Source organism: Nerophis lumbriciformis, linkage group LG11 (genome assembly GCF_033978685.3).
Source record: "Nerophis lumbriciformis linkage group LG11, RoL_Nlum_v2.1, whole genome shotgun sequence".
In the NCBI taxonomy this organism is placed as follows: domain Eukaryota; kingdom Metazoa; phylum Chordata; class Actinopteri; order Syngnathiformes; family Syngnathidae; genus Nerophis; species Nerophis lumbriciformis.
The window spans coordinates 25,882,710-25,910,392 of NC_084558.2; the positions used below are offsets into that span (position 1 = coordinate 25,882,710).

Consider the following 27,683-nt stretch of genomic DNA (forward strand, 5'->3'; position numbering starts at 1 on the left):
CTTTGTTGCACGCATGGCTGTACATTTTTTTTCTTCTACACACAAGCACTCTGAATCCTCCTTTGCTCCACTAAAGTGAACGCCTGATTTAATAACCGTGCTTAAGTGGCGCACATGTGAGCCATCAACTTCATGGTGAGAAAAGGAGACGGTGGCAGAATTGTGAGGCCGTGCTGTGACGACACACCACTCACGTTCCCTTTCCCCCAAGTTGTACCTCAGATGCTCCCTCGGCGTCCGTACCGCTGTTATAGCCGCATTACAGCTGTCACATCATCAATAAATCACCTGGCAACAGCTCTCCATTTAGAAAATTACCTCTCCCTCTTTCCTCTTTACTGCCGCCACACATTTTTCCTCTCTTTCCCTCTTTCATGCTTCAATCATTGCACTTTTTACCCCTCTTTCTTATCTTTCCCACTTTTTTTTTTTGTTGTTAAATGGGCGATAACTTTTTAAGAAGACCGCTCCCCCTCCTGTTTGACCTACTTGTGAACAACAAACACGGACCACCAAGGCAAGACTTTAAATCTGCAAGGCTCGCTTATCTAAATCCCCCACTGGAAGATGGCTCCAATTGTTTCTATTCCAGCCGACAAAACAAAGAAAAAGCTCAGAAAAACAACAACTTGAAAAAAAAAAAGCCAGACAAATTAGAAGCGCTACGTTGGAGGTGTGATTGTTTCACTGCGCCTCTTTCTTCGCCATCGCACAGCAGCAGTGCAACGCAGCGACACACAGGAACTAAATATAGCCACGCAACTCTTGACATCTGCACGCAACGCCATCATCGCCGTCTCTTTGCATTATTAGATAACAACCGAGCAACATTATAACGGTCATTTTCACACATAAATTCATTTCTGTGCTGGTGTACAGTAGGAAAGGGTTTCATACCTGACCATTCGTTGCGGTTTACCTGATACATGAAATGTGACTAATTGGGGGGTGCACTATCCACTTTAGCCGCCAGATGGCAGTAGAGGGTTCCATCCATCCATCCATTTTCTACCGCTTATTCCCTTTTGGGGGTTCGCGGGGGGCACTGGAGCCTATCTCAGCTACAATCGGGCGGAAGGCGGGGTACACCCTGGACAAGTCGCCACCTCATCACAGGGCCAACACAGATAGACAGACAACATTCACACTCACATTCACACACTAGGGACCATTTAGTGTTGCCAATCAACTTATCACCAGGTGCATGTCTTTGGAAGTGGGAGGAAGCCGGAGTACCCGTAGGGAACCCACGCAGTCACGGGGAGAACATGCAAACTCCACACAGAAAGATCCTGAGCCCGGGATTGAACCAAAGACTACTCAGGATGTTCGTATTGTGAGGCAGATGCACTAACCCCTGTTCCACCGTGCTGCCCAGTAAAGGGTTGAATATCCTAAAACGTGTTTTGCAATTTCAACTTTGACCACAGTGTCTGTTGCTATATAGAGTGCTTTCCATCATTTACAGCAGGCTGCATTGCCAAATGATGAACCCACCATCTTCTTCTCACACGAGATCCACCCAAGAACGGGGCCATAAGAATCCCTTACTAGAGATCTCTAGTGCTTTAAAAGCATTTATCGGCCGATATTATCGGCCGATAAATGCTTTAAAATGTAATATCGGAAATTTTCGGTATCGTTTTTTTTTATTATCGGTATTGTTTTTTTAATTTTTTAATTTTTTACTTTTTTTATTAAATCAACATAAAAAAAACAAGATACACTTACAATTAGTGCACCAACCCAAAAAACCTCCCTCCCCCATTTACACTCATTCACACTCATTCACACAAAAGGGTTGTTTCTTTCTGTTATTAATATTATTTTTCCTACATTATATATCAATATATATCAATACAGTTTGCAAGGGATACAGTCCGTAAGCACACATGATTGCTGGTCCACTAATAGTACTAACCTTTAACAGTTAATTTTACTCATTTTTATTAATTACTAGTTTCTATGTAACTGTTTTTATATTGTTTTACTTTCTTTTTTATTCAAGAAAATGTTTTTAATTTATTTATCTTATTTTATTTTATTATTTTTTAAAAAAGGACCTTATCTTCACAATACCTGGTTGTCCAAGTTAGGTATAATAATGTGTTAATAATTAATTCCACGACTGTATATAGCAGTATCAGTTGATATCGGTATCAATTGATATTGGTATCGGTAATTAAAGAGTTGGATAATATCGTAATATCGGATATCGGCAAAAAAACATTATCGGACATCCCTATCCCTCACCTACTGTACTCCCTCCAATCTATTTACTTTTTGGGTGTCACAATTTACCTTACCTCTTGCCATTTAGGCCCCGTTTACACTGCACACCAACTCAGATTTTTTTCCCCCCTTAAATGACACAGAATGGATTTTTTTTGTCAGTGTAAATGCTCTAAAATGCTTGAAATCCCATCTTTTCGCATCAGATTCAGGCTACATCAGGAGGTAGTCGCACACACGTACACACACACACACACACACACACACACACACACACACACACACACACACACACACACACACACACACACACACACACACACACACACACGCACATATATACATATATATAATGATCCCAAAGAAATTGCGTTTGTTGCTAGCATGCTACGTACATTGTGTAAGTTGTTTATGTAAGTGAGTTGAAAATTAAAGCCAACATAGATCTGTGGCGATGTTACACTTTTTAAATCCATTCAGTTTTATCCCGATTACTATAATTATTTGTAAAGAACTTTAAATTGCCTTGTATTCGAATTGCACTCTATAAATAAACTTGCCTTGCCTCGTCTACTTCTATACTTCTATAATTTCAATAGATTAAAGAAGTGAAAATGTCTTATAGCAAGTAACTAAAGTAAACACAATAACACATTTTATAAAGCTTATCTTATTGAATTTAGAATGTGCTGGTATTGTTGTAAATCAGTTGATGTATTGATGTGTAGTGTTGAATGCTACATAAACTTTTTAACAAAATAAAGTGTGCACAATAACTAAACTGTTAGCTCCCATTTTGCCATTTGGGTTTTCCAGAGAGTTAATCCCTAAATTTGTAAAAAATAACAAAAATCACCCAAAAAATTATTTTGCAACAATAAGAACAACAAAAAAAAGACAAATATCGATCTAATCATTTTAGTATCGTTTATATCAGTGTTTTTCAACCACTGAGCCTCGGCACACTAGTGTGCCGTGAGATACAGTCTGGTGTGCCGTGGGAGATTATGTAATTTCACCTATTTGGGTTGAAAATATTTTTTGCAAACCAGGAATTATAATCCGCAAATAATGTGCCGTTGTTGTGTGTTGGTACTGTCTAGAGCTTGGCAGAGTAACCGTGTAATACTCTTCCATATCAGTAGGTGGCAGCCGGGAGCTAATTGCTTTGTCGATGTCGGGAACACGCCACGTGAGATGATGAGGGTTTGTCGTCGTATCTAGTGCTTAAACCAAAAATAAACAAAAGGAGAGTGCCACTATGAAAAGGCATTGAAGCTTCGGAAAGGCTATGCAGAACGAAACTAAAACCTAACTAGCTACAAAGTAAACAAAAACAGAATGCTGGACGACAGCAAAGACTTACTGTGGAGCAAAGACGCCATCCACAATGTATATCCTCATGACATGACGATCAACAATGTCCCCATAAAGAAGGATAGCAACAAATTGAATATTCTTGATTGCTAAAACAAAGCAGAAGCGGGGGAAAGCGCTCAAAGGAAGACATGAAACTGCTACAGGAAAACACCAACAAAACTGGAAAAGCCACCAAAATAGGAGCGCAAGACAATAACTATGACAAGTCAACAACAACTAAAATAAGTCACGGCGTGATGTGACAGGTGGTGACAGTACACCTACTTTGAGACAAGAGCTATATTGATGCATGCTTGGTTATGGTTTAAAGTCATATCCAACAATTGCGACAACAACTTTTTATTGTCAATATCAGCTATGGAGTTTCATTTGTTTTATGTTTTCTGCTGGTGGTGTGCCTACAGATTTTTTCAACGCAAAAAATGTGCTTCGGCTCAAAAAAGGTTAAAAAACACTGGTGTTGAATGCAAGTGTTGAATTGGTCTTAAAACAGGTCTACATTTCCCACAATGCATGGCGATTGAAGTGACGGCATCTCGCCACTAGATCGCAGTGTACCAATGTATATGCATTACGCAAAAAGTAAAATTGAGATTGAAATTTCCACAAATGATCCAAAAATGTCTAGGAAAAGAAAGATTGATGCAGATGGAAAGCAGTTTAAAAAAAAAAAAGAGATGGGAAGGTGAATACATGTTTGTGCTTCAAGGAGAAAAAAACGATTTGTCTTTTGTGTTATAAGACAGTGTCTGTTGCCAAAAAGAACAATCTACATCGTCATTTTGACACCAAACACGGAGCCAAGTATGCCAAAGTTAGTTTTCAAGAACAACAACAAATTGTCAAAGAATGAATTACAAGGCCAACTGCGATTACAGCAGAATGTGTTCACAAAAGCCACAACTAAAAACGATAGTGCAGTGAAAGCGAGCTCTATTGTGGATGAAGAAATGTTCCCGTACTTCCAAGCAATTTTCTGGGGGTGCAGTACATGCTGAAGGTGTGAGAGCAGGTCCGCCCCGACCAGATACAGACTTTAAAAAATGTTAGTTTGTCAAGAAACACCATTGCAGACCTGTGACTTCAATTACCGTATTTTTCGGAGTATAAGTCGCTCCGGAGTATAAGTCGCACCGGCCGAAAATGCATAATAAAGAAGAAAAAAAACATATATAAGTCGCACTGGAGTATAAGTCGCATTTTTGGGGGAAATTTATTTGATAAAATCCAACATCAAGAATAGACATTTGAAAGGCAATTTAAAATAAATAAAGAATAGTGAACAACAGGCTGAATAAGTGTACGTTATATGACGCATAAATAACCAACTGAGAACGTGCCTGGTATGTTAACGTAACATATTATGGTAAGAGTCATTCAAATAACTATAACATATAGAACATGCTATACGTTTATCAAACAATCTGTCACTCCTAATCGCTAAATCCCATGAAATCTTATACGTCTAGTCCAGTGGTTCTTAACCTTGTTGGAGGTACCGAACCCCACCAGTTTCATATGCGCATTCAACGAACCCTTCTTTAGTGAAAAATAAAATGGTTTTTTTCAAATTCAAGGCAAAGTTATATGTTTTTGGTAACACTTTAGTATGGGGAACATATTCTAAGTAACAAAGACTTAATTTAGAGTTATTTGGTTAGGGTTAGGGTTAGAGGGTTAGGGATATAATAAGGCCATGCCGGATAAGGCATTGATAAGTACTTAATAATGACAAGTTAAGAGCCAATATGTTACTAATTTGCATGTTAATAAGCAACTAATTAATGGTGAATATGTTCCCCATACTAAAGTGTTACCATGTTTGTTTTACTGGTGCACAAAATGAACCGTGCATGAACATCACCTTGTTCAAACAACAAAACCAACACAGTGCATAAACTCACAACAAATTACACACCTGCAAATCAGTGTGACTTCTGCTGTTGTCGTATCCGTAATACGCCGATAGGGAGAAGTTTTTATTTACACGATGAGTCGGGTGTGTTTCGACCTCCACCGAACCCCTGAGCCCGACTCACCGAACCCCTAGGATTCGATCGAACCCATGTTAAGAACCACTGATCTAGTCTCTTACGTGAATGAGCTAAATAATATTATTTGATATTTTACAGTATTGTGTTAATAATTTCACACATAAGTCGCTCCTCAGTATGACAAAAAACTGCGACTTATAGTCCGAAAAATACGGTAGTAATAAATACAGAAAGTTATTTAGCAGTATGTTACAGTGTAGTTCCCTTTATTTTACATTTGGTTGCATTTAGTTACATTTATTCCGTCTTAAGAGTTACATCTGGCCCTTTGAGGGCAACCATTATGCTGATGTGGCCCTCCGTAAAAATGAGTTTGACACCCCAGGTTGATACAGTGTACTATAGCACAGTATATTAGGTATTGATAGTATCGACATTTGGATCGATCACCCCTACCTTACATTCAAGCTTAGTGTGTGTGTGTAGCAAGCTTAGCCATTCCTTTTCCTCTACTCCTCCAGTGATAATGATAAGTGAAAGTTAAAGTTAAGTTAAAGTACCACTGATAGTCACACACACACACTAGGTGTGGTGAAATTACCCTCTGCATTTGACCCATCCCCTTGGTCCACCCCCTGGGAGGTGAGGGGAGCAGTGAGCAGCAGCGGTGGCCACGTTCGGGAATCATTTTGGTGGTTTAACCCCCATCCAACCCCTGATGCTGAGTGCCAATCAGGGAGGTAATGGGTCCCATTTTTATAGTCTTGGGTATGACTCGGCCGGGGTTTGAACTCACGACCTACCAAGAAACTGTTTATGTCCCATAATGGTGGACTGTTTGCTGATCAGGTAAAAAGGCAAATATTGGCCCCATGTTTGAGATCCAGACATTGCTAGTTAAAACAAATTTAAGCTGTAGTGTACTAAACCAAACCACTCTGGCTAAGTCTATTCAAGTCTGCACTTGCGGCACACGGCTGTAAGGCCATGCTGAAGTCTATCTTATTTTGTTTGTATTTTATTAATTATAAGTGATTTGTTTGTTAGGTAAATAAAATACCATACAAACCTGGTTCAGGGACGCTACAGAATGCAATGCATTAAGTAGACTCCGATTTCTGCATTTCAAACACCTCAATCTAATCAGGTCTTTGCGTAATTTTCCTTCCAAATCCTGCAAAATTAGAGGTGCATGTTGTGTAAAAACACACTTTCCGATTATGTTGATCCCTAGTAGAGGCATAAAAAGGCTTTTGCTTTTTTCCTCGCTTACCTTCATCTCCAGCACGGCATTCCGAGTGTGTTGGCAGCGTATCTTCACTGATCTAAAGCCAACATCGGCAGCCTCTTACTGATGTTTGCTCTGAGAACACACGTTAATCCCTACCAATAGACAATCTCGCTGATTGGGTCCCGAGGTTGAACGCATCAACAAGTGTGCAAATCAGGCCCAGAAAAACAACCAAATCATGCTGCGGAGGCGTTTAAGGAGCTCACATATTGAATTTGTGTTGAGGAGCTCCTGCGAAGAGACTTTTTATTTCATTCAAGTAGATATTGGATCATATTAGGAGTATAAAGAAAATAAACAAGTACCGACCGTGTGCTTCCTAAGATGCATCTTACTTTTGCAGGAGTCTATTAAAGCTGCATGTTTTGTTCGCTCCCTGAAAGCTGAAGGCCAAGCAGCGGGTCTGCAAAGGCTTTTTATTTTTAGACACATTTTTTTACTAAATACTGCACTTCGGAAAAATCGGGCAGCCAAATCAGTTCAATCGAATGTAGCAAGTCATTGTGCGAATGCAGAAAGATAAGCATTCAGACGCATGGTTATGTGCGTCCAATTTATTTATCACGCTTAATAGCGGAGCCATTGCTGACTCACCAAAGAGCAAAATGTGTGGCTCGTTTAGAACGGATGGGAAATAAACTCACATGGGACTTTTTCTGCATGATGAATTGAAAGATGTCTTCCAATAGAAATAATATTTGTACGATACGCTGTTTTTAAGGGCTTACAACAAAAACACTGGCCAAAGATCCTCTATATTACAAGGGAACTCTGCTGGTTTTAAGGATCTACAGCAAAATTGCTAGAAAAATATTATTTATGTCACAGGACAGATATGCAATGTATTGTTGTATCAAGACCTAGAAAATACTGAAAAAATGCAAGTAAGCAAGCTGTTTTTAAGAATCTACTAGTAAAACTCGAGTCAAAGATCATCTATGTTGCTCTATATCTGCTCTTTTATCCTGCACTACAACTAGCTAATGCAACACAATTGTGTTCTTATCTGTACTGTAAAGTTCAAATTTGAATAAAAGGAAGTCTAAGTCTCTCTAAGTCAGTGGTTCTTAAAGGGGAACATTATCACCAGACCTATGTAAGCGTCAATATATACCTTGATGTTGCAGAAAAAAGACCATATATTTTTTTAACCGATTTCCGAACTCTAAATGGGTGAATTTTGGCGAATTAAATGCCTTTCTACTATTCGCTCTCGGAGCGATGACGTCACAACGTGGCGTCACATCACAATCCGCCATTTTCTCAAACACCGAGTCAAATCAGCTCTGTTATTTTCCGTTTTTTCGACTGTTTTCCGTACCTTGGAGACATCATGCCTCGTCGGTGTGTTGTCGGAGGGTGTAACAACACGAACAGGGACGGATTCCAGTTGCACCAGTGGCCCAAAGATGCAAAAGTGGCAAGAAATTGGACGTTTGTTCCGCACACTTTACCGACGAAAGCTATGCTACGAAAGAGATGGCAAGAATGTATGGATATCCTGCGACACTCAAAGCAGATGCATTTCCAACGATAAAGTCAAAGACATCTGCCGCCAGACCCCCATTGAATCTGCCGGAGTGTGTGAGCAATTCAGGGACAAAGGACCTCGGTAGCACGGCAAGCAATGGCGGCAGTTTGTTCCCGCAGACGAGCGAGCTATCGACCCTAGCTTCCCTGGCCTGCTGACATCAACTCCAAAACTGGACAGATCAGCTTTCAGGAAAAGAGCGCGGATGAGGGTATGTCTCCAGAATATATTAATTGATGAAAATTGGGCTGTCTGCACTCTCAAAGTGCATGTTGTTGCCAAATGTATTTCATATGCTGTAAACCTAGTTCATAGTTGTTAGTTTCCTTTAATGCCAAACAAACACATACCAATCGTTGGTTAGAAGGCGATCGCCTAATTCGTCCTCGCTTTCTACCGTGTCGCTGGCTGTCGTATCGTTTTTGTCGGTTTCGCTTGCATACGGTTCAAACCGATATGGCTCAATAGCTTCAGTTTCTTCTTCAATTTCGTTTTCGCTACCTGCCTCCACACTACAACCATTCGTTTCAATACATTCGTAATCTGTTGAATCGCTTAAGCCGCTGAAATCCGAGTCTGAATCCGAGCTAATGTCGCTATAGCTTGCTGTTCTTTCCCCCATGTTTGTTTGTGTTGGCTTCACTATGTGACGTCACAGGAAAATGGACGGGTGGTTAAAATCAGGCACTTTGAAGCTTTTTTTAGGGACATTGCGTGATGGGTAAAATTTTGAAAAAAACTTCGAAAAATATAATAAGCCACTGGGAACTGATTTTTAATGGTTTTAACAATTCTGAAATTATGATAATGTTCCCCTTTAACCTGGGTTCGATCAAACCCTAGGGGTTCGGTGAGTCGGCCTCAGGGGTTCGGTGGAGGTCAAGACACACTCGACTCATCGTGTAAATACAAACTTCTGCCTATCAGCGTATTACGGATACGGCAACAGCTGACTGGTTTGCAGGTGTGTAGTTTGTTGTGAGTTTATGCACTGTGTTGGTTTTGTTGTTTGAACAAGGTGATGTTCATGCACGGTTCATTTTATGCACCAGTAAAAAAAACATGGTGACACTTTAGTATGGGGGACGGCGTGGCGAAGTTGGTAGAGTGGCCGTGCCAGCAATCGGAGTGTTGCTGGTTACTGGGGTTCAATCCCCACCTTCTACCATCCTAGTCACGTCCGTTGTGTCCTTAGGCAAGACACTTCACCCCTTGCTCCTGATGGCTGCTGGTTAGCGCCTTGCATGGCAGCTCCCGCCATCAGTGTGTGAATGTGTGTGTGAATGGGTGAATGTGGTAATACTGTCAAAGCGCTTTGAGTACCTTGAAGGTAGAAAAGCGCTATACAAGTATAACCCATTTATTATTTATTATTTAACATATTCACCATTAATTAGTTGCTTATTAACATGCAAATTAGTAACATATTGGCTCTTAACTAGTCATTAAGTACGTACTAATGCCTTATTCGGCATGGCCTTTTTATAACCCTAACCCTCTAACCCTGACCTTAACCTTAGTCTTTATTACTTAGAATATGTTCCCCTAGTGTCCAAATAACTCTAAATTAAGTCTTTGTTACTTACAATATGTTTCCCATACTAAAGTGTTACCAAAAACATATAATTTTGTCTTGAATTTGAAAAAAAACCATTTAATTTTTCACTAAAGGAGGGTTCGGTGAATGCGCATATGATACTGGTTGGGTTCGGTACCTCCAACAAGGTTAAGAACCACTGCTCTAAGTCTATGTGAGCGCTCTGCTGTTCCTAGGAATCTAATAAAAAAATACCAGTCAAAGATATTGCATGACAGGAGTTCTTTGCTGTTTTTAATAATCTATGCAAAATGTGTAAATCAAAGATCCTCTATGTGAAAGAAGTGTTCTGTTGATTTTAGGAATCCAATGCGAAAACACTAGCCAAAGATCCTCTATGTGAGAGAAGTACTTTCCTGTTTTTAATAATACAATGTAAAACTGTTAGTCAAAGATCCTGTATGTGAGGAGTGCTTGCTGTTTCTAAGGACCTGGGGTGGCTCAGGGTGGAGGACAGAGTAAAACAACTTGCACTGAGCCTAATCTATAAAATCCGCTTCACCTCCGAAGTACATGTCAAACTACTTCCTTAACGTAAATGACCGCCATAACCACAACACCAGGGGAGCTCTACTAACCACGTTAAACCCAGATTCCGATCTAACAAAGGTCTTAACTCATTCTCTTTCTATGCCACATCAATGTGGAATGCGCTCCCAACAGGTATAAAAGAAAGGGCATCTCTATCCTCCTTCAAAACCGCAATAAAAGTACACCTCCAGGCAACTTCAACCCTAAACTAACACCCTCCCCGGATTGTTGTTAATAATCAAATGTAAATAATCAAATGTAGATACTTTTCTTATGCCTTCTGATCTTTCTCTCTCTCTCTCTATGTCCACTACTTGCTGTACATATCCTACCAAGTCAGACCTACACTGTTTCAATATCCATTTCTCTGTTCTCAATTGTTGATGACTGATGATAACAACCAAACCTAACCCCCCCTCGAATTGTAAATAATGTAAATAATTCAATGTATACACCCTGATGATTATCTTGTGTGATGACTGTATTATGATGATAGTATATATGATAGTATATATCTGTATCATGAATCAATTTAAGTGGACCCCGACTTAAACAAGTTGAAAAACTTATTTGGGTGTTACCGTTTAGTGGTCAATTGTACGGAATATGTACTTCACTGTGCAACCTACTAATAAGAGTCTAAAAAAAAAAAACCTAATGCAAACATATTAGTCAAATATTCTCTGTAACAGGAGCTGCCTGCTGTTTTTAATAACATACTGCAAAAGGTGTGAATCACAGATCCTCTATGTCAGTGGTTCTCAACCTTTTTTCAGTGATGTACCCCCTGTGAAATTTGTTTTAATTCAAGTACCCCCTAATCAGAGCAAAGCATTTATGGTTGAAAAAAAGAGATAAAGAAGTAAAATACAGCACTATGTCATCAGTTTCTGATTTATTAAATTGTATAACAGAGCAAAATATTGCTCATTTGCAGTGGTCTTTCTTGAACTATTTGGAAACAAGATAGGTTTTTATTTATATTTACAAAGGATTTTTGAATTGTTGCTATTTTAAGAATATTTAAAAAAAATCTCACGTACCCCTTGGCATACCTTCAAGTACCCCCAAGGGTACGCATAACCCCATTTGAGAACCACTGCTCTATGTGACAAAGGTTTTCTGCTGTTTTTAAAAATCTACTGCAAAAAGTGTGAGTCAAAGATCATTTATGTGACAGGAGTGCTCTGCTGTTTTAAGAACATAAAGCACAATTACTAGTCAAAGATTCTCTATGTGACAGGAGTGCTCTGTTGCTTTTGTAGGAATCTAACGCAAAAATACTAGTCAAAGATCCTCTATGGGACAGGAATTATATGCTGTTTTTGACAATCGACTGCAAAAGCATGAGTCAAAGATCTTCTGTAAAATAGAAACGGTCTGCTGTTTCTAACAATCTATTTAAAAAAATACTAGTCAAAATGTAATATTATGATAATAATTTAATGTTATGGTAATACGTTTCATATTTTTGTAAGTTTGGGTGACATATAGGAGCTAACAGGTCTAGAGTAGCTTCATATTTATCTTTTGTAAATCTCAAATAATCAATTCAAAAGTGTTTGCATCGTTTACATACCAACACATCTCGGCAGCGGCGAGCTCCATATCCTGCGACCGCCGCCCAGGCAGATCAACTCTGGCGCCCCCTCCAGGCGGTACCCCATATTGCAGGAAAAGGACAGCGTGTCCCCGATACCGAAGTTGTAGCCGTTCCTTCTGCCAAAGCGCGGCATCCCGGGGTCCTCGCACGGCTCCAGGGTGTACTCTGTAACATAACAAGGCAAGGGAAGAGTCCGTCACGTCCTGAGAAGTGTGTTGAGTGTTGGCTCAGGAATGATCATTTTCGCGTATGAGTTGCCATATGACACATTGGCGCGAGCAAATGGTCGGTCACATGTCTTGTAAAAAATCCGAATGTGGGACCTTCGGAGTGTCAGTCGATGCCATCTGGCAAACCGTCCCTGAGTGTGGACTGAATCACAGCCCATTTAAGGCAATAAAAAATATGTCCCTTGAACATTTAAGGGGACCTATGATGATTCTAATCCACAATTTTTACACACTTCCTTGTGGTCTACATAATATGTATTGGATACGCTTTGGTGTACATTTTGCTCCACAGTCACTCTTATAACCCGTTTTTTTGATGCGGGATGTTCGATTCTGGAGGCCTTTCAAGATTGCAAATGAAAGCATGGCCCACAACATTAGGCACAGATGCCCACTCTTGCATCGATACACAGCAGCATACAAAATTAGATGCACAGCATTTATCGTACTAGCAACCATTAATCGATTCAATCGATTAGAAAAAAAGCCTCGATTTATGTTATGTTGCTTTGATTAATCGTGTTATGACTACAACTAATAAAAATGGGTACAAACCCCGTTTCCATATGAATTGGGAAATTGTGTTAGATGTAAATATAAACGGAATACAATGATTTGCAAATCCTTTTCAACCCATATTCAATTGAATGCACTACAAAGACAAGATATTTTAAGTTCAAACTCATAAACTTTTTTTTTTTTTTGCAAATAATAATTAACTTAGAATTTCATGGCTGCAACACGTGCCAAAGTAGTTTGGAAAGGGCATGTTCACCACTGTGTTACATGGCCTTTCCTTTTAACAACACTCAGTAAACGTTTGGGAACTGAGGAGACACATTTTGTAAGCTTCTCAGGTGGAATTCTTTCCCATTCTTGCTTGATGTACAGCTTAAGTTGTTCAACAGTCCGGGGGTCTCCGTTGTGGTATTTTAGGCTTCATAATGCGCCACACATTTTCAATGGGAGACAGGTCTGGACTACAGGCAGGCCAGTCTAGTACCCGCACTCTTTTACTATGAAGCCACGCTGATGTAACACGTGGCTTGGCATTGTCTTGCTGAAATAAGCAGGGGCGTCCATGGTAACGTTGCTTGGATGGCAACATATGTTACTCCAAAACCTGTGTGTACCTTTCAGCATTAATGGCGCCTCCACAGATGTGTAAGTTACCCATGTCTTGGGCACTAATACACCCCCAAACCATCACAGATGCTGGCTTTTCAACTTTGCGCCTATAACAATCCGGGTGGTTCTTTTCCTCTTTGGTCCGGAGGACATGACGTCCACAGTTTCCAAAAACAATTTGAAATGTGGACTTGTCAGACCACAGAACACTTTTCCACTTTGTATCAGTCCATCTTAGATGAGCTTAGGCCCAGCAAAGCCGACTGCATTTCTGGGTGTTGTTGATAAACAGTTTTCGCCTTGCATAGGAGAGTTTTAACTTGCACTTACAGATGTAGCGACCAACTGTAGTTACTGACAGTGGGTTTCTGAAATGTTCCTGAGCCCATGTGGTGATATCCTTTACACACTGATGTCGCTTGTTGATGCAGTACAGCCTGAGGGATCGAAGGTCACAGGCTTAGCTGCTTACGTGCAGTGATTTCTCCAGATTCTCTGAACCCTTTGATGATATTACGGGCCGTAAATGGTGAAATCAGATATATTTGCGATGCGTCCTCAATGTGAACGCTATTTTTGCGCTTAGGTCGCATTCATTCAACCAGAACGTCATCAAAAAGCGATAAGCGTCATAGTTATTCGTCAAAATAGACTGTTACAAATTCAATAGTTGACAATGAAGCAGAAATCAGGTGAAACATATGTTTTAAGAACTCATGTGAAAGTTCCACCACTCCTCCTGTTTCCGACTGCTCGTCCACAGACATGCTCTTCAAGCAGACATTCAAGCAAAATATCCCATAAACTGCCAGAGCCAGAATACTTGTCCTCTTTCTTCTTAATCTCCCACGCGCAATAATTCGGTTTAGAAAATGTTGACTTTGATTGCACAAAATCCTCGAAATTTTCACAAATGCGCCATTACCGAGATCGACTGGAGTGGAAGCGACATCATGACGTCATGTCCGCAAGTAGGGCGGATTGCATTCAAATTAGAAATGGCATTTTTTTCTAAATGGAAACTGTCAAGACTACAACTTTGGCGTGGTTCGTTTTCCCATGGTGCAAAGGATTTGGACCGGACATGGCGTGAAGGTAAATACATGATTTAATAATAGATTATAAAAAGTAGAAACAAAAGGTGCGCACAAGGCGGGGAACAAACTTGGCTAATAAAACAAAACTAGCACAAAGGCAGAACTATGGGAAAAAAAAGAACAAACAAAAGGCGCTCACAGCGGAGGTACAAAACAGTGGCTTGAATAAACAAAAAAACTTACGTGGCAAGAAAAGAGCAGCATGAACTATGACCTGGACAGAGTATGCAGTGTGTCAAGAGTGCAGAGCATGAATGTGATGTCGCCAGGCCGACCAACAGAAAATGAAAAGCTTAAATAACACAGACATGATTAACAACAGGTGCAAATGAATCAGGTGTGTGACATGAGGACAGGTGAAAACTAATGGGTTGTCATGGAAACAAAACGGGGAGTGAAAAAACAGGAGCTGACAAAATCCAAAAAAAGCACATGGCCAAACAAAACATGATCACACAGACATGACAGAAACAGCCACTAAAAAGATTGGATTTGAGTGTAAATGTAACAAGGCCCCTTGTACACTAAGGTTATCCAGGTTAAATCCCACCTAACCTTATCCGTGTCCACACACACACACAATGGTCGTTTAAGACTCCTTCCCCCCGCCGGCACAACGTGACCTCGTGCACATGCGTGAAAAAAATGCACGCGTCATAGTCACCTCAGACCTGGAAGTCTATCCTTACCCTGTGTTCTAAAAAGATACTTCCTAAAACAATATACAATAGATAGCATATACAGTGCTGCCATCTAATGTCTTGGATGAGACACTGCATTGCAAATGATACTCAAACATAAAAGGCAAGCACGATATAACAACTGGACAGCACCGTTATCATAATCCGTTCATTTTTAAATGTTACAATAAAAAACAACATTTTATTGAATCAAACAATTAACATTTAATAACACACAGTAAAGCACTGCAAAATGGTACCGCTCAGTACCGGTATCGATTCCCAGGTACCGGAGATCGGTACCGCAGACTGGTACTGTATCGGTTCAAATGAGAAAGGTACCCGTCCCTTTACACCTCGGTGTTATTGTGTGCATGCCATGATTAGATGAAAACAGGACTGTCAAATAGATCAAATATTTCAATCGTGAGGGCCAAGCAGTATAAATGGATGGATGGATGGATTAATTGCGTTATGTCCATAATTAACTCATAATCAATCTTAATTAAACCGTTTTTAAAAATCTTTAAAAAGCTTACCTTTTGTAAGGCTTTGTAATTCAGATTATTTCAATGACAACATCTGAGTGTTTATAGTACATCATAGTACATTACTGTACTGTCATCAAATTGAGGGCTTTATATATTTACAAGGGCTGTCAAAAATAAAGAGTTAACCTATGTGATTAATCATACATATACACATATTAATCACACACTTTTTTGGCCTGTAAATGCTCCTTCAGCTTAACCGCGGATGGTTACCAGAAAGGCGGCACGGGTTGTTGTACGGTCAGCGATCAGGTCAATGCATGAGTGCAAAGATGAAAAAATAATTCAATGTTTGTTTCCTGGCAAATTTCACTCCAACTGGACTTTATAAAAAACTGTTACCAAGTTTTGACAAAATAAATATATGCATTCATGTAAAACAGTGGTTCCCAAACTTTTTACCATCCCGTACCAATTCAAACATTTCATCTCCAGCTACGCACCCCCTCCTCCCTGTTTTTTTCCCCTCTGTTTAACTTGACGTTAGCAAATAGCCTAATTGGTTTTGGTAATTGAAACACTGTGTCGAGAGAAGACTTGAGCGCGGGATAAGTATGTATTTAGAATGCAGGTCTATAGCCTTTATCCAATAATCATACGAAATAAATGGCTGGAGGAAACAAAACAAAAAGTGAAACCAATGCATTTCTATGGGCTTGCCGTGCAGGATTTTAGAACAGTTTTCTAACCCTCCGCGGCAGACGTTTCCATTGGGCTTTGTTCCGCTATAAACAATGGAGTTCTAACTTTTTTGTATTGTTGCTACGCGTCCGGTCGGCGTTGGCCTTAACGTAAATTGTAAATGGGTTGTACTTGTATAGTGCTTTTCTACCTTCAAGGAACTCGAAGCGCTTTGACACTATTTCCACATTCACCCATTCACACACACTTTCACAAGGCCCTAACCACGACCCATCAGGAGCAAGGGTGAAGTGTCTTGCTCAAGGACATAATGGATGTGACGAGGTTGGTAGTAGGTGGGGATCGAACCACGAGCCCTCCGGTTGCTGGCACGGCCACTCTCCCAACCGCGTCACGCCGTCCCCACGTACCCCCTACAATCACCTCGCGTACCTCTGGGGGTACGCATACCCCACTTTGGGAAACACTGATTTAAAACATTTGAAAAAATGTTCCTGGATAAAATTGCATTTGTGTCCAATTTTTAGGCTGTTTAAAGTCAATTTAATAACCTGTGATTATCACACTTGCCAACCTTGAGACCTCCGATTTCCGGAGGTGGGGGGAAGGGGGGGGTCGTGGTTGGGGCGGGGGCGTGGTTGAGGGCGTGGTTAAGAGGGGAGGAGTATATTTACAGCTAGAATTCACCAAGTCAAGTATTTCATATATATAATATATATATATATATATATATATATATATAAGAAATACTTGACTTTCAGTGAATTGTAGCTATATATATATATATTTATTTATCTTATTATATATATATATATATATATATATATATATATATATATATATATATATATATATATATATATATATATATATATAAATATAAATAAATAAGAGAAATACTTGAATTTCAGTGTTCATTTATTTACACATATACACACACATAACACTCATCTACTCATTGTTGAGTTAAGGGTTGAATTGTCCATCCTTGTTCTATTCTCTGTCACTATTTTTCTAACCATGCTGAACACCCTCTCTGATGATGCATTCTGCTTCGTCTCCTTGTTGTGTGCACAGTTGTGCACTGCACTCTCTAAAAGCCGTAGATGTTATTGTCACATATGCATGTACAGTAGATGGCAGTATTGTCCTGTTTAAGAGTGTCACAACATTGCTGTTTACCGCAGACGAACTGCTTTACGGTAGACGAAAACGTGACTGTTGTTGTGTGTTGTTACCGCGCTGGGAGGACATTAATGAAACTGCCTAACAATAAACACACATAAGAAACCAAGAACTCGCCCTCGATCATTCTACAGTTATAACGTGATTGGGCAGGCACGCTGTTTATATTGTGGGAAAGCGGACGTGAAAACAGGCTGTCGACACGTCACTCAGGTCGCATGGAGCTGGAGGGGGCATGGCCTCCAGCTCCGCCTGAATTTCGGGAGAAAATTTGTCTCGGGAGATTTTCGGGAGAGGCGCTGAATTTCGGGAGTCTCCCGGAAAATCCAGGAGGGTTGGCAAGTATGGTGATTATTGATGATGAATCCAAATTCAAAAGTGTGATTAGTCTGATTTGAAAAAAAAAACGTTATAATGCTAAATTGTACAAGTGTAGGCCAACAGGCTGTGAATCAGTCAAGATAGTTCCTGCTGCAGCAGTTAAAGTAAGTCTGAAGTCATTAGAAAGTTCAGCACATTTCTTCACAAAGCTTCAGTTTAAGTCAGTTTCATTAATGTTGTGCTGAATCATTTAGCAACATCGTTTATCTCAGGGCATTTTCACATAGAGAAGTTCTCCACATATTCTTCATGATGTTAAGTCCAATAAACGCTCAGCCCACTCAGGAGTTCTTGGCTCATTGCTGGACACCTGGGGTTTCTTTTCCCTTCTCTTGAAGAAGAAGTTGGTAAGTTTGGCACAACGCTTTACTTTTGAAAAAGTTTTCCCTTTTTTAGTGCCATCATTGCTCTTTTTATTATCCATTTTTCTTGTGTTTGTACTTGCGGAAGAGCATGAAACAAGAAGGGATAACATTGGAGGCTTCAGGCACCGGCTCAATAAAGCAGAGTGTGCCCACTCTTAAAAAAAGGCTGCAAAACACAGGGTTTAGAGGCAACCAAAACTGCGCGCAAGCTCACGGCCAAATGCATGAACCTCATGATTTAACGCTTTGGCATTGTTTGCACGATTAGCCAACATTGTAACAACATTTATTAGATCGATCGCAACTGGACTGTTTGGTTTGTCTTAAAAGAGGTTTCGCCTCTCATCCGAGTAGGCTCCATCAGTTGCGATTGATTGAATGCCCTGAGCTGACAATGACATAGATGAATGAGAACATTCATAGACAACATTTAATAGCCAGTGTGGGGCGGGGGGCGTGGCCTGCGGACCTGCAGTGAAGCGGGGTCTGTCAGGATCGGCTTCGAGATTAGTGACAGGTGCGTAGATGATACAGCTGTGAGTGTTTGTCTGATCACCTGTCGCTCTGTTAAAGGCAGCAGACGGGAAGAAGAGGAGGTGGTTGATGGTGGAGAACGAGCGAGAGAAACTTTAACATGGCTGAAAAGCACAACTTATTGCAAAATAAATCCTTGTTCGCAAAGATGAACACGGTTGTCATGTCCGTCATTGGTGGTCCAGAGAACTCGGAGGAGCAAGACCCCCACAGCCAGAAAAGAGGAAAACCATCGTAAGTCTCCTTTAAGAATATCTGTATCAAATGTATGCTAGCATGTCTAACAGGGGAATTTTGACCACAAGCTACGGTTTACGCGATATAGACAATACAGGCTATACATTAGCTGTTAATACTCCTGTCACATCATGATAATTGCATGTTGGTGACACATTCTAGCTGTGTCCGCATATTTGACAGCAACAAGCGAGCGAATGTGTCCTCAACACAACGTAGCGTCCTTGCTAGCGGCTATCCAGTGACGTGCAGTCAGGGGAGGCAGGGCCTCACGTGCCATCATGGAAATAAAAAAATGTAAAAAGAAAAAAAAATGTATTAAATTGTTATATGTATCCAGTGATTATACTATAAAGTTATTTTCCATTTAACTTCACCAGTTTTAGATTGTTTTTATTCACAATCGCTGAATTTTCACATTTGCCGTTCAAATACTGAGAAGAGTCACCAGCAGAGGTGGGTAGAGTAGCCAGAAATTGTACTCCAGTAAGAGTACTGTTACTTTAGAGATTTATTACTCAAGTAAAAGTAAGGAGTAGTCACCTAAATATTTACTTGAGTAAAAGTAAAAAGTATGTTGTGAAAAAACGACTCAAGTACTGAGTAACTGATGAGTAACATACACACTCATATCATATATATATTTATATTTATATATATATATATATATATATATATATATATATACATACATATACATTGATATATACAGTATATCATTTATATGTATTTATTTTGCTGTTTTTGTTTACATGTTAAAGGTGTTTTAATGAATATACATGCATGTTTAACATATAGATTCCTTTCTTTCATGAAGACTAGAATGTAAGTTGGTGTATTACCTGATTCTGATGACTTGCGTTGATTGTAATCAGACAGTAGTGATGATAACGTCCACGTTTTCAAATGGAGGAGAAGAAAAGTTCCTCCTTTCTGTCTAATACCACATGAAAGTGGTGGGTTTTTGGCATCTTATTTGTCCAGCTTCCATATTCGTTTTTATACACTTTACAAGAAATATATTGGCGTCAAACTCCGTAGCTTGCTAGCTTGTTTGCGCTGGCTTTCGGAGAGTCTTGTTTTGAAAGAACAGGCGCGATGGAGCGGCACTTTTATTGTGAAGACAGGAACGTCCTTGTGCGATCAGTCTTTAGGCTTTTGACGGTATGTACGGTTGAAATAAAAAAGTATCTTTTTTCCTTCACACTTTTGATTGATTGATTGGAACTTTTATTATGAGATTGCACAGTACAGTACACATTCCGTACAATTGACCACTAAATGGTAACACCCCAATAAGTTTTTCAACTTGTTTAAGTCAGGTCATGTGACCACCTGGCTCTGTTTGATTGGTCCAACGTCACCAGTGACTGCATCTGATTGGTGGAACGAAGTGAAACGTCACCAGTAAGGCAGGCACTTTGAAGGTCTGTCTGACAGACCAAAACAAACAAAGCGTGCATTAACAGATCGATAAAAATTAGTAGCGAGTAGCGAGCTGAATGTAGATAAAAGTAGCGGAGTAAAAGTAGCGGAGTAAAAGTAGCGTTCCTTCTCTATAAATATACTTAAGTAAAAGTAAAAGTATGTTGCATTAAAACTACTCTTAGAAGTACAATTTATCCCAAAAGTTACTCAAGTAGATGTAATGGAGTAAATGTAGCACGTTACTACCCACCTCTGGTCACCAGCCAGTTGAGCCTCGCCATGGATTGCGCAATGACTCGGCTAACTGCTGGCCTGCTGTGCAGTGAGACCGTATTGCTATATGAATTATATTATACATTTCCATAGTTTAGTTAGCTGAGGTATATAATGTACAGTGTATTTAGTCAACAACTGTATGTGTGAAACGTATTTCTTGTGCTGAGCAATCATAGAACGCCTGCGAAGATGCACTGGCTGAGGCTCGCAGTAATCCCGCCTCCTGGTGGTAGAGGGCGCTAGTGATCCCAGGGATCATTAATGCGACTACTCGGCTGCAAAATAAGTGACAACAAGCAGCAACAGTTAGCGATCGTTTATTTTTTCCTCTCGCCTGGACTTTTAACATGGAGGATTATATATCTAAAATAAAACAGTTTTCTAAACTGGACTTTCAATCGAAGCAGGAGGTAATACTTAAAGGAAGATCTCCATCGAGACAGAGAGACTTTTAAAACTGAAGAAAGATAAGGAAGACTTCTATAAACAAGTTATCGATGCTTTTGTTCAAATAGAGCGGCACATGGACTTCATTTATAAGTAAAGGTAAGACCATAATAACGTTTTTTTTTATTAAATGTGCTTTTTTGTGTGCTACAGTTTGTATGTGTAAAAGTTAAAGTTAAGTTAAAGTACCAATGATTGTCTCACACACACACACTAGGTGTGGTGAAATTTGTCCTCTGCATTTGACCCATCCCCTTGCTCACCCTCTGGGAGGTGAGGGGAGCAGTGGGCAGCAGCGGCGCCGCGCTCGGGAATAATTTTTGGTGATTCAACCCCCAATTCCAACCCTTGATGCTGAGTGCCAAGCAGGGAAGAATGCTGGTATGAGCTTTTAAACATAACCTGTTAACTGCTGCCAATCAAATGGTGAATAAGATACTCTTTAGGGTTCATATGTTTGTAAATCTGACTGTGATGAAGTCAGTGCCTCACCAGCCATGAACCTCACCGCACGTCACTGCGGCTATCGTCCCTCCACAGTGCAAAGCCACTTCTTAGTCAGCAATCCTCGCCTCTGTCACGGTGGGGGGGTCGCAGCTTGCTGCGGTTCGTTCTCTCAATGCAAAAAGACGGCTCCGGGCGTAGGCTTAAAGGTAGGATTGGATTTTTTAACATAAATCACTCAACTACCAAAAACACAAACAACACAACAAAAAGAAAGGCGTGCCTAAAACACGTGAAGCTAAGACTAAACAGAAGCTATGGCATGGAACAAGAAACTTACTTGGTACAGGCGTGACACAAACAGTGTGACATAATCAATGAAGCCAGGCCGACTGACTGGCAAAGGTAACTAAAATAATGCCTCTGATTAGTGCTCGGGAAGCAGGTGAGAGGGCGAGCACTAATCAGAGACAGGTGAACACAATAAGTCGCCATGGTGATAAAAACAAACAAGGAAGCCTAAACGGGAACTAAAGAAGTCCAAAACTAACAGAACATAACTAAACAAAACATGATCCGGACCACGGATCATGACAGCCTCCATGTTGGCAAATAGACGACGTGTCTTACAATTACCATTATCACTGGAGGACAAAGCTACAACAAGAAAATAGGCTAACCACATGCTTGAGCTCTTGAGTTTATTATCAAGTGGGCGGATAGATACAAACATTGACAATAACAATACCATGTATACTATCAGTATATGGTCCATACTACAGTGATTAGATCAATATTTTTATTATCAAAAAAAAAATTGTCGTTTTTGGTATTGTTTAAAAACTCAGGACATAAATCCCTGGACACAGCAGGGTTTTAAGGGCAAAAAGTATTATAAACCAAATGATTTAAATCTGAGTTAATATTAAGAAATATTTAAAAAATGTAATTGATATTGTTACATTGTCATCCTGTGTTTTTGTCTGAATAAAATTGTGATAAAAAATGTAATCATTCAATGATCTTGAAAATTTTAAGTATCACTGTCAGCATTGGTATGATCAAAACTGCCCCTGGAACTATTTGGATCCCCTAATTTGTAGTATCGCCCGAATTGTAAAGTATTTAAACAACAGAATAACAAGTGCATATTACAATTTAACATAAGTGTAGCTAGAACCATGCTACAACAAAAAGTATACAGATATTAACAGTAAATTAGTTAATAGTTTATTAATAGTTTTGAGAAAATAATACAACCGGGAATGATGCAATATGTTACTGCATATGTCAACAGCCAAATTAAGAACCTTTGTAACCCGTTTTGAAATAGTTTTATTATCATTTAAATGGAGAATAATATTTTGTGATCTATATCATTTTAGCGCAAGACTGCAATTATATAAGCTACCACAACCCAAAGGAGGCGCCACATTGTAGAAATTGTGACGTTCTCTGTTTTTTCATGACTTTAACTCTGAGGGGCGGAACATCTTGTAAAAACTATAATATCACCAGTAGTAGGCACCAAAAGCCCTTCATAGCTTTAGGATTCAATTATGTATTCCAGTTCATCCGCAAAACTTTGCGATATAAAGCATTGAAACCATATTGAAGCACATTTATCACAGCTTTGTTCACGCAGTGAAAGGAGCGTATTCATCACCTGTTATACGATCTGGTTGTGCAAGGTCAGCCAGCAGCCTTCTGCGGAAGGTGGCTTATGGACATCATGTCTCTCTTTGACACTTTTGCACTACTAAAAGCTTCCTTTCCGGTAGCTTTCCAGCCTTACACCCAGTTAGCTTGTGCTGTTTTATTGATCTATGCTTCTTTTTTAGATACACAAATAAAGCCAGCTACTCTGTGGCGTTGGTTCGTACCAGAGATCACAGACGGAATGTCTTACCAGTGAACGTGATATTGAAGCCCTCGTAGGAAATGGAGAAGTCGGAGATGAAACGCAGCTGCGCTTTGAAGTTGCCATAGAGACCGGCGTTGATGTTGCCAGGCAACTCGTTGCCGGTCAAGCGAGCCAGGGGCTGCAGAAAACTTCCGTTCTCTGTCACCAGCAAGTAGTCGTGCTGGTCTTCCAGGTGGAAAGTGTTGAACTGGAACTGGACGCCTGCCGAGAGAACTAAGGTGTTGTTATTTGATTTCCAGGCTTCATGCAATTGAAAACGGCGGCCCTGGTCGCTCTTGCCTTTGCCATGGCTGACTTCTACAGTCCAGGTGCAGTTGAGGGATGAAGGGTAGCTGTCAGGATAGCCTGGACTCAGGATGGTTCCCCAGGGGCCTCGGACATCGCCGCCACATAATGCTGCAACCAATCAAGCAAAGAATAAATAGATATAATGGACGTGTATAAAGGGTGTGCTGCATTGAAACGCATTGGAAGTTTTTTGGGTCTGCAGCACTGAAAGATTGAAATTTACTAATTTACACAGACATAGTCAAAGTTGACAAGGTCAGTGACGTGTGGTCACTGGAGGCAGGTGATGGCGGGGCCATCATGGAAAGAAAACAAATGTAAAAAGAAAAAAAATAATTAAATGGTTATATGTATCCAGGGATTATACTATAAAGTTATTTTCCATTTAACTTCACCAGTTTTAGATTATTTTTATTAAAAATCGCTGAATTTTTACATTTGCCGTTCAAATACTGAGAAGAGATGGTGCGGTGATCAGCAGCCAGTCACTGCGTTGTGCCTCACCATGGATTGCGGACTCGGCTAACGGCTGGCCGGCTGTGCAGTGAGACCGTATTGCTATATGAATTATATTATACATTTCCATAGTTTAGTTAGCTGAGGTATATAATGTACAGTGTATTTTGTCAACAACTGTATGTGTGTAACATATTTCTTGTGCTGAGCAATCATAAAACTGCTGCGAAGACGCACTGTGTGAGGCTTGCAGTAATCCCGCCTCCTGGTGCCGGTTAATGCACCTGCGCCGCAGAATGCACCCCCCGACGGGAGCGCCACACCAACCAAAGCCCACAGCCAAACCATCCACGTACAAGACCGAATCCACCCAAAAAAAGTCACTTATCAAGAAGCCAAAAAGTGCAAAACAACAATGCTCGCGCCGGAGGAGCCGTGAACGACTGCAGGGACACAACATTAGGTACACCTGCAGACTGCAGCACTGATTTCATATTTCATTCATTCACAACTCCTCCAACATGAACACCACTGTTCCCGCACTTATAAGTAAAGGTAAGACCATAATTACGCTTTTTTTTATTAAATGTGCTTTTTTGTGTGCTACAGTTTGTATCTGTAAAGTTAAAGTTAAGTTAAAGTACCAATGATTGTCACACACACACTAGGTGTGGTGAAATTTGTCATCTGCATTTGACCCATCCCCTTGCTCACCCCCTGGGATGTGAGGGGAGCAGTGGGCAGCAGCGGCGCCGCACCCGGGAATCATTTTTGGTGATTTAATCCCCAATTCCAACCCTTGATGTGCCAAGCAGGGTAGAATGCTGGTATGAGCTTTTAAACATAACCCGTTAACTGCTGCCAATCAAATGGTGAATAAGATACTCTTTAGAGTTCATATGTTTGTAAATCTGACTGTGATGAAGTCAGTGCCTCACCAGCCATCAACCTCACCGCACGTCACTGGTTTCAGCATATTGAAAGTTTATGGAAACACTGAAAGTTTAATAAAGTCGAGGTGCAGAGACATAATGACGTTTCCAAAGAGCGTGGCAAATTGAACATCTCCCAAAGGTTTGGTGCACAGACATGATAAACAACTGTTTACAATGGGTGTAGTATATCGAAACATACTGATTACATGGGGATCAAATCATAGAAATGTTGATGTGATTTACTCGGTCAGCAGTAAAAAGAACCAATGACATTTACTTACAGTGTGGTAGTGCATGAACATAATCAACGTTTAAAATAAGTGTGGCATGTAGAAACATCTAGATTGTTTACTAGTTTGCAGTATATGGAAGCATAAAACGCTTACTAATGGTGCATTGCAGAGACATGATCACAGTTTATCAGAAGCGTATTGAAAATGTACGAAGTGCATAGAAACATAGTTAAAGTCTACAACAGGTGCTTTGGATAGACATAATGACAGTTTACATAGGGTGCGGCGCAGATAAGCATAGTTGAAGTTTACTATAGGTGTAGTGCTAGGACATAATTACATTTTATGGGGGTGTGGCGTGTAGAAGAATAGTTAAAGTTGTGCAGAGACAAAATGACAGTTTACAAAGGGTCCGAGGCATGGAAGCGTATTTAGAATTTACTAAGGGTGTGGTGCACATACATAATCCAAGTTTACGAAACATATTGAACATTTATTAAGGGTGAGGTGCATAAACAAAGTTTATGAGGGTCCGACATGTAACTTCATAAAGGTTTACGAAGAGTGTAGTGCTAGACATAATGACAGTTTACAAGGGATGTGGCGTTTAGAAGTGCATTTAAAGTTGCATCGCTTGCGTACCCACTGGTGGCCTCTTGTTTGATTTATAGATCTTCCGTAGGGGGTGGTGCCAGACTTGTAATTCTCTTCCAAAACACTAAGAGGCAGTGACTCCAGAAGGAGCAACTGCAAACTAGATACTGTGTATTTCCTTCCTGTGAAGAGTGACTATGTACAACCACTAAACCACAACATCGCCAACTTTGTCCACACTGGAACTAATCATACACAACAATCAGTTTCCTTTTAATGGAAGTTTTACTTTACCAGACGAAAATACCTTCATGAAGATGGTCTGTGCAACTTCTGAACGAGTCACGGTATAGGACACTATTATTATTTGCAACTATATTCGGCCGTTCAAGGCACGGGACAAAAAAGATTTAACATGTAATTATAAATAAACAAAACTGTTGAATAACTATTTAAGTTAACGAAATGCTGGTGTTTATGGTCCTGTTAAGAGTTCACAAATGTTTGTAAATATACCGTGCCTAAAAGACTATTGATGTAGAATGAGAAGTGTGTGACCAATCACAGCTCTGTGTTCTGCATCGCCGGCGACGCGAACCTAGGAATTTGGGGGAGGTGCACGTAGGCTACGCGGGAGGCTATGCACAGGCAGAGGGGACGACGGCGTCGCCTGCACAAGCTACGCGACGCAAGAGTATACACCAGGCTTAAAGTTTACTAATGGTGGGGTGCATATAGACATAATGGGAGTTTACAAGCAATGTGGCGTGTAGAAGCGTATTAAAATATGACTACGGGTGTGGTGCAGGGACCTAAACAAAGTTTGTAAGGATGTGGTATGTAGAAAAGTATTGAAAATGTACAAATCGTGTGGTGCATAAACAACCAAAGCTTACGAGGGTGCAGCACATATTTGCATATTCGGAATTTACTGAGTGTGTGGTGCATAGATATAATCAACATTTACGAGGGTGCGGCACATATAAATGGAACATTTTGCAAATTATGCACATTTACTTAGGGCTTGGTGAATAGACGTATTGACAGTTTACTATGTAGAAGCATTTAAGTCCCATCTTAAAACTCATTTGTATAATCTCGCCTTTAAATCAGACCTGGGCAAATTAAGGCCCGGGGGCCACTTGCTGAGCTTTTCAATCTGGCCCTCCGGACATTCCCAAATAATTTTTTTAGATCTTTAAGATGGAAACTGTAGCTGCCATTATGATGTGCAGTGATGTTTTCTAATGACCGTAAGTCTTGAACTATACAAAGTATTTCAATGGTTGGAATCTGCGCTTTTGGATGATATACTAGTTACTATGCTAATCTAATTAGTTACTATAGTCATCTAATTAGTTACTATGGTCATCTAATTAGTTACTATGGTAATCTACGTCACAGCAGCTCAGACGAGGCACCAAGCAGTGTGGGCGGGAAGCGTTTCCACAGACGTGGAAGGAGATTTT

At 40.2% G+C, this 27,683-nt stretch overlaps 1 protein-coding gene across 6 annotated transcripts in view; it reads right to left on the bottom strand.

The window, feature by feature from the left end:
* The window catches only part of csmd3b (CUB and Sushi multiple domains 3b), an 877,422-nt gene that overhangs the window by 177,671 nt on the left and 672,068 nt on the right, over window positions 1–27,683 (bottom strand). For all 6 annotated transcript variants that reach the window (XM_061966990.2, XM_072914110.1, XM_061966991.2 and 3 more), the window contains 3 exons: window positions 23,988–24,104; window positions 23,694–23,909; window positions 12,136–12,324 (listed from right to left, as the gene is read on the bottom strand). In XM_061966990.2, coding sequence (XP_061822974.1) covers window positions 12,136–12,324; window positions 23,694–23,909; window positions 23,988–24,104 — 522 coding nt within the window. The remainder of the gene's footprint in view (window positions 1–12,135; window positions 12,325–23,693; window positions 23,910–23,987; window positions 24,105–27,683) is intronic.